The sequence below is a fragment of the Artemia franciscana genome, chromosome 20, assembly GCF_032884065.1.
Source record: "Artemia franciscana chromosome 20, ASM3288406v1, whole genome shotgun sequence".
NCBI lineage: Eukaryota > Metazoa > Arthropoda > Branchiopoda > Anostraca > Artemiidae > Artemia > Artemia franciscana.
This window is the reverse complement of record NC_088882.1, coordinates 29,947,768-29,956,991: the sequence shown is the minus strand read 5'-3', so window position 1 is coordinate 29,956,991 and position 9,224 is coordinate 29,947,768. Positions and strand designations below refer to the sequence as shown.

At 32.9% G+C, this 9,224-nt stretch overlaps 1 protein-coding gene across 3 annotated transcripts in view; it reads right to left on the bottom strand.

Annotated features, from left to right (window-relative positions):
• The window catches only part of LOC136040099 (A-kinase anchor protein 1, mitochondrial-like), a 112,806-nt gene that overhangs the window by 7,389 nt on the left and 96,193 nt on the right, over positions 1-9,224 (bottom strand). For all 3 annotated transcript variants that reach the window (XM_065724193.1, XM_065724192.1, XM_065724194.1), the window contains 2 exons: positions 7,756-7,974; positions 5,948-6,084 (listed from right to left, as the gene is read on the bottom strand). In XM_065724193.1, coding sequence (XP_065580265.1) covers positions 5,948-6,084; positions 7,756-7,974 — 356 coding nt within the window. The remainder of the gene's footprint in view (positions 1-5,947; positions 6,085-7,755; positions 7,975-9,224) is intronic.

Genomic DNA, 9,224 nt, shown 5'->3' with positions numbered 1-9,224 from the left:
AAACGAGTTTAATTTAAATCAAGCAGCGACAAACCTAATAAAAACGTACTAAAAACAACAACAAAACATTAATTAATAAACAAAAAAAATCAGAATATTTTAACTCGACATCCGGGAGCCTTTATCAACGGGAAAGAAAAAAAAAATGAAAAATAGAACATCGAAAAAAAATAAGTTAAATCATTTAAAGAAAAAAAAACAAAACAAATGAGAGAAAAACCAACAAAAAACAAACAAACAAATAAAACTCACATCTTAATTTTCTACCGTCTAAGCGAAAGTTGGAAAGAGGTCACGGCTAGCAGGAGTCAACGGACTGCTTGCAAATAAAATTCATTTAATTTATAATACATGAGTTTCGTTTACCTGTTTTGCCATATCTAAATAATTCAAAGGTTTTAACCTGTAAATTTAATCAGGGGTGGTGACCTATTTTTTTGGAAGTTTCTTTCAAATAAATATAGTATTTTTTTAGTTAGATCAAATTCGCCCATCTGATCTTACGGAGGAAAAATATCAAGAGATTTCGTTTTTTCTTTTCTGTGTTACAGTTGAATAGTATTGAGGAGGTTTATTAAGATGTGTTTTATTTATTTATTTGTCTTTTGTTCTTTTTTCTCTCTCTTGTTGTGTTGTTTTTTGTATTTTCTTTAAATGATTTAACTTATTTCTGTTTTCTCTGTTTTTTTCTTTCCCGTTGATAAAGGCTCCCGGATGTGGAGTCGAAGTATTCGGAATTTTTATATTCATTAATTTATGTTTTGTTGTTGTTTTTAGTCCATTTGTCCCTGCTTGATTTAAATTAAACATCTTTTTCTCTCTTAAACTCCTTTAAATTTTCGTAAACTAGCCCCTCCAATTGTTACCTCTGTTTTGAGGTCGTTTAACGTCTCTAGTTAGATTTTTTACTTGCTCATCTTTCGAGGACGCCTTGCGTGTGTCATGATGTCTAGACAACTTTTGGCCAAATTGTTCTGACACAAACAACTAATATCGATGATATTTACCATCTCATTCTTCTTTGAACTGAAAACCAAATGTCAACCACAAAAACGTGAATTTGGTTTTTTCGATTGAACTGAGCGAAATTTTCTTTTTAAAGTTCTGGAAAGAGCATTCACAGCTCAATAGAAATCCCATCATAATAATATGGAAGTTTCGAGAGTTCTCCATGGTGCTGGGAAAATTCGCTAATAGGTCTTTTATCTTTGAGACAGTAGACCAACGCTGAGGCTCCACAAAGGTATATAATATCCTTTGTCCTAAATCAACTTTTATGGGAAGCCAAGAAATTATTATAAATATAGATCATAAATTAGTTATTTCTATAATAAATTACTACAAAATTTGGATTATAAATTAGTTATTTTTATTATAAGTTATTATAAATTTGAAGTGGCTCCTACTATGACCCTTATATTTAATCTATGTTGGAACAGCAAGCTAGACACACATATCACCACAGCAAAACCCAGGACACTATGAAAACAGCACAGAGTGTCCAAGCATACAATTTAAAACGTTAAATATTCAAAAGAGTGAGCGACTTCATCTTGGCAATGAGCCATTTTTAGGGATGGTCTTTTTCATAACAATAGATCACTTCTTAGGCTTTCAACTGGAGCCAGTAAGGCTTTCGAGATCCATTAGACCTATTCTGAATTTAATTGAACAAAAATGGATTAAAAATGAATTTGTGAATAAAAATGGGCTTGGTTTTTCCAGTTTTATTCACATTTCAGTCCAAGTTTTTAAAGAATCCAGGATAATTTCTGTGCATTTCCTTGGCAGATTACCTATTTGTTTTTTGTTGTTTGTTTTTTTGTTTAAGAAACTTATTAAGGGTAAATTGCATATCCTCGACATATGAAAAGTATTTATGAGAGGCCCACCGCAAGAATATCTCACGACACGGAAAACAACGATTTAACTATTCATTTACTTTTTTTCTTTTTAATTAAACGCACTGAAAGATTGAGAGACTTGACTGTAATATCGTAATTCACACACACACACACATATATATATATATATATATATATATATATATATATATATATATATATATATATATATATATATATATATATATATATATATATATATATATATATATATATATATATATATATATATATAAGATATTATGTAGTATTCAGATCTTTCATTCATACCCAACTTTTCCTCGTTCCACTCAAACCCTAACTGAGTCTTTAAGAGGCCTACTTTCCATAGCACACTAATATAAAAGTTAAGGCAGCAGATGTCAAAGGGATTGGAGGGCAGAGGGCCACATTTGGGCCTGATTCTGTTACTATGACCCTTGTACTTAATCTTGGTTGGAATGGTAAGCATGGCACAAATTTCACCACTGCAAAACGCATGGCAAGAAGTGTGACAACAGCGCACAAAGCACATGCATGCACTTAAACAAACCAACCAGGGAATTATCCACGATAACTTTTAAAAATATTTATAATTTATAATTAATTTCTTTCTATTGTATTACTTTTGCTGTTTTTCTTTTGTATTTTACTCCATTTAACCTCTGTTATATATATATATATATATATATATATATATATATATATATATATATATATATATATATATATATATATATATATATATATAAATATATATATATATATATAAATATATATATATATATATATATATATATATATATATATATATATATATATATATATATATATATATATATATATATATATATATATATATATATAAATATATATATATAAATATATATATATATATATATATATATATATATATATATATATATATATATATATATATATAAATATAAATATATATATATATATATATATATATATATATATATATATATATATATATATATATATATATATATATATATATATATATATATATATATATATATATATATATATATATATATATTATATTTATTTATTTATATATATATATATATATATTATATTTATTTATATATATATATATATATATATATATATATATATATATATATATATATATATATATATATATATATATATATATATATATATATATATATAGGGTATTTTATAGACGTCACTTTCTATAAAGCACTGGTCTAAAATCTAATGGTATAACATGGAGACAACTGTAAAATTACTTAGGCTATAGATGATAGAGAGCATAGCAACTGTTAAAGGAATTGGAGGCCAGAAGACCACATTTGGGCCTGATTCTGATACTATGACCCTTATACTTAATCTAGGTTGGAATGGTAAGCATGGCACACATATCACCACTGCAAAACGCAGGGTAAGAAGTGTGATGACAGCGCACTGAGCATTTGCATGCAATTGAACAAACCAACCAGGGAATTATCCACAATAACTTTTATAAATATTTGGACTAAACAGACATATTACGAGGTCAGATTGATATATATATATATATATATATATATATATATATATATATATATATATATATATATATATATATATATATATATATATATATATATATATATAGTATTAAGATCTTTCATTCATACCCAACTTTTCCTGTGGTTGGGTATTTAGGGGGCCGAGTCTTTAAGGGGGCTACTTTCCATAGCACACAAATATACCAACCAGGGGATTATCCACAACGATTTTTCCAAATATTTTGAATAGTCAAGTCCTGGTCACATTTTGCTGGTGCATGAGGAGACGAAATTTCAAGAACAATAACTTCATACATACATATTCCCCTGGCATTTTAAATCCTAAGAGTCTTTCACAGGCCTTTCCATTAAGCACTGATCCGAAATCTGATGGGATAACATGGAGACAATCGAACTGTAAAATTACTTAGGCTATAAACGATAAGACAACGTAGAAGGGATTGGAGGCCAAAAGACAACATTTGGACCTGCTTTTGATACTATGACCCTTATACTTAATCTTGGTTGGAAGGGTAAGCATGGCACTCATATCAACGGTGCAAAATACAGCACTGATAAGTATGATAACAGCATAAAAGTACATACATGCGCAGTCTGGTATATCAACCAGGGAGTAGTCTATTACAATGATATGGAGAGATAAATACGACCTTGTATATCAAAAGTTCAAGGTACATTGATTATATCCTACTTCAGCACCAAGGTGCTGATTAATTCATATTTTTTCAGTATCATCACTTATTGCACAATTTTATAATCAATACATATTTGTGTTGCGAGAGCAACACTTTGGTTTTGTCGTTTTTTTTTTGTTCTTTTTCGATTTCAGCTTATTCCTAGAAAGTGGTAAGGGTCTAACCTCTGCGGTTTTTACGGAAAGTGTGGACCTTAGGCCGGATTGATGAATATAACTTTGCATTTTAGAAAGCTTCGTAGAACTCTTGCCTGGGGCCAAAAAGGATGGTTTTTGCTTGTCCTTGAGCCAGAGTCTCTAGTGTAAGAAGTGAAGTCGAGTTTTATAGCCTATGTCAGAGAGAATTATTTGAAGTTATGCAGTTAAGCTTTCGTTTCATCAAACCATATTTCTGCTTTCAAGTGGAAAGCTCTGTTCTAGCAGGCAAGCAGGCAGGCACCAGTTTCAAACTGAAGATGGACTAAAATCTATGAGTGTTAAATATATGCGGCAGTTACTTGGCCCCACAGCCAATATATCTTCTTGGAGTGATAAATGAAAAAATTACAGAAACAAAAAAGTGGGGACCGAAAGTGCTGCCATCTATTATTTCTACCCATTTCTGTTCGTTATTTCAGCTGAATCTATCATTCGTTTTTTCACACTTGGGATTGCGGTAGAGAAATGGTATCAGATATGCATCTTAAACTTTAGAAGTCTTCTCGTTGCTAAAGAAATTAGAGTTTATCCTTAGCTCCTTTCTAAGTGATGACGTTAGAAACTTGGCTTACGAAAAAAAAGACAACTTTTAAACTAAAGCAGATAGATTTGTTTTTCGACGGTAGTTGATAGCTCTTGATGAGCTGATCAAAGGTTAAAAAAAAGCAAAGGATGCGGCACTAGACCCTTAAGGTCCGAACCGGCGGTGCTGAGCTCCGTCTCAAGGCCCTTCAGGCAGGAAGTACAATGGGGGGTTGAGGTCCAGCCATCCTGTGCTTTTGCACACCCTTCCCTGTTTACCTTCCCCAGATTTCTCCAGGTACCCCTTTAGAGCTGGGTCGACTCTGGCTGAGCTTACAGAGTCACGCCACTGACCCCGTCCCAAACCAAATAATTGGGTACACCAGGATTCCAACCCTCGCCCTCTCGGACAAAGGATCCTAAATCCAGCGCACCAATCCACTCGGCTAGGATGGCTGATCAAAGTATATGTCATCCATTTTTTGATAGAAAAATTCCTTCATGAGATGTACCAGTTTGAAAATTTAAAGGGGTTGACAACTTCAGTAGTAAGGTACACACTGAAACCAAAAATAGGCCGATAACAATTGTGAGATATATAGGGAAGTTTTAAGCAACAATCGGCTGTTAGCTCATAATCATATTCAGCAATGAGGGGTTCGCAACTTTTGCTATTTGGTGTGCCTATTATTTGTTTCCGGTCTATTTGATGGTAAGACCCATTTGGTTGCAATGGTAAGACATGTAGGGGACTTGTAAGTAATAATCGGCAGTTAAGCTACAATCATCTTCAGCAATGAGGGGTTTGCAAATTGTGCGAGTTGGTGTACCTAGTATTTATTTCAAGATCCTTACAGATTCAACTTCAGCGTTTAATCGAAGCGAGGAAACAAAACCAAGGTGTTGCTCTCGCAACACTTTACTCGGCAAAGCCGAACAAAGGTTGCCGCAACACCTGACGTTGCCCATGTAACGTAGATCTAGTTGCTATTGAGTTCGAAAAAAAATGCCGACTAAATAAAAACAGATGAATTTGAGTGGTAAACCATAAAAAAATTATGACTTTTACATGGTGAGGGACTTACCTCACTACCATCAGTTTTATACAAATAGACCAATGGGGTTCCTTGCGGAGCATAACCAACTACTCGAGCTTGTAAAACCCATCCCTGACATAGTTGCTCCATTATAGTACAAGATTCAATTGACCATTGACCGGATTCTGGAATAAAAACCCGTCATATTATAAAAAAATCGCGGCGCTACTATTTGTAAGTATTGGAAAGCTGTACACAACCTGCTAAAACTAACAATACTACCATTAACAACAACTAACTGCAGTACCTAGCCACCTGAGACCAACACAAGACAAGTGAATTCATTGGAAAAAAATCACGGAGAGTGGGGGGGGGGAAAGTCATTTTACAAAAAAAAAAACAATCTTAAGCATGAAGGTGAGAGCTAGAAAAAATGTAACAGAAGGTAAAAATAAGTCAAATTGAATTATGGAAAAAACCGTATAGCTAACAAACACGGGGAGCAAGCAAAAATGCAATAGAAAGTAAAAATAGACAAAATTGAATGGTAGACAGATTGTATTATATTAATAACAAGCTACATACTATATGCAATATTTATAACTGAGAATGTTTGAGAGGGCAAATGGTGATAAACTTATTTCTCAATAAACAGTCTAAAATGGGAGAAGGGGGCCGAGAAAAAACTCAATCAAATGGATAGAAATAAACCAAATTCAGTGATAAGGAAATTGTACTATATTAAAAGCAAGGTATACTACATACACAATGTTTACAGTTGAGACCGTTAGAGTGTACCAAGACACACACACACAAAAATACCGGAAGAGGTAAACTCATTTTTCAATTAACATCCTAAATGGGGAAGGATTCCTAGCAAAAACGCAATTAAGAGGGTAGAAATAACGTAATTGAGTGGTAGGGAAATTTATTGGATAGTCAAAAAAGGTATACAACATAAAAAATGTTCATACTTGAGACTGTTGGAGAGGGAAAGAGAAAAAACAAGGAGGGGTGGGAATCTCCTTTTCAAATAAAGTCTAAAGTGGAAGGGACGGGGTAAAATCGACAGAATGTGAAAATAAACCAATTAGAATTGTGGAAAAATTTCAATGTATTAATAACAAGGTATATACCAGACAAAAGGTTTATAATTGAAGACTGTTGGAAAGGGCAAACGAGGACATGAAGAAAATTGGGTTTGGAAAGGTAAACTACCTATCCCCTCCCCTACCCAGTAACAACTTAAGTCTTCATTTAAACACAAAATGTCCAAATAAAACTTTCTATCAGAAATATTTGAGATTTTACGTCAATGGATAAATCTTGTATCAAAGGCGAAATCCAGTGCTGGTTATGCGGTTAAAACCCAGCCCCCTCGAAATTTTTTCCGACTTGTAAAACAGTAACAAAAACACATATAAACAGATTTTGGATGCGTTTTGTAATTTCATTTGTACCCTACCGCCTCCCAAACAAAAATTCTCTATACAACCTTCCTAGCATTAGTAGCTTAGGCTAATACAAATAGGTGTGGCTCTTCTTAAGAGATCATGGCGGTTATCCCCAGTGTCTACAGACGTCACACATGGTTGCCCCAATTGAAGAAGAAGAAGAAAAAGAAGACGAAGAAGGAGAGAAAAAACATCAAGCCAAATAAAAACTTACCATCAGAGATCTTTGGGATTTTTCGTCAACAGACAAATAGTATCAATAGTTTAAGTCAAACATTAGATGTTGTTCTTATTAAGCAGCCATGGTATTTGTCCCTAGTGTTTAAACCCATCATTGAAAAAAAATTCTACAGTTACTCTATTCTCTTAGAAAATTATATCTAATAAGAAAAGCGGACCTACCTTCAGCGGGACCAATATTAGCCAAATAGCATTCACATGCTTGAAAGGGTAAACTCATAAAATCCACTCTGATCTGCTTCAAAGACGATGCTTGCAGTCGTGCAAAACCACCATAGTCTACAAATGAAACGTCCACGTCTTCTACACCACTATCTTCATTACTAATTACACGGGCTCTGTACCAGCCGCCATACGCTGGAGCTGCACATATTAAATGTTCTATAGAAGAAAAGGATTATAAGAACACAAGGAGCAATGAGAAGATTGGAGACATTTCATAAATAAATTTAAATATAAATTATTAAAAAAGAAAATGCATTCTATCAAAAAATACCAATAGCCTGATATCCATCCGGGAGAAAATTGAGACCCTCTTTACCTCCTTTCGATCCTCCTCTGAGCCCTTCCTCTAGCTAATGACCCGATTCAATGTATTACAACAGCTAATGGCATATATCAAATCAAAAGGGAAAAATAAATAAATCAACGAATCACTAATAGCTAAGCTTTCGATGGTGTGCAACTAAATAAAAAACTTGAGCGAGAACTCGGGAAGGAAAGGATAGCCCCACTGAGAACCGAGTTCGAAGCTTCTCCCTCTTTTCTAGCTAACAGTTCAGCCTAAATTATCTAAGAGAGGATCTCAGAGAGGGTCTGGCAGAGAGCAAACAGCCTAACTGAGAACAGTTAAGAGAACACTCTCCCTTTTCTAGCTAATAATTCAGCCTAAATCATCTCAGAAAGGGCATAGGAGAGAGTAGAAAAGCCTGTACTACATTTTTGAAATTCAGTGTATATCCCATCCAATCATATAAAAAGGGAAATTATCACATTTTATCCAATCATATAGAAAGGGCAATTATCACATTTTAAAGCAAATTTAAAATCAAAATCATTTAATAATCAAAAGCAAATTATCACATTATCCAATCATATAAAAAGGATTTAAATTCCTTTTCAAGGTAAAGTCTAAGTAATATCATAATTCTGGCTCTGTGAATGATTAGATCTGAGTCTAATGAATCCAATCATATAAGTATATTTTCTTTTGATATAAGTTACAGCTGCAGGCATATCAGGAAACTGCTTGTTTTAGAGGGAACAGATGCCTTAAACACAAAAGATTTTGAGACTAAAAACAGATGAGGAAAGATGCACCTTGAGAAAAGAAAAAAAGGCCATTTTTCTTTAAATGTTATAATAACTACTATCGGCAAAGAAAAATAAAATTAGGACTACAACCAGGGGCGTATCAAACAAGAGGTCAACCTGTTTAAACCCCCTCCCTCAAATTTTTTCAACTCATACGAAAATACATTTAAACAGTTTTTTCTTGTGTTTTGTAGAATATATAAATAAAGGCCGATATTTCCATCCACTTTATAATTAATTTTGTAAGCCTAGGAGTTATAGGCCCGAGAAACACAAGGCATTTGTCTTACCAAGCGTTTTGTAGAGGTAAATGGATA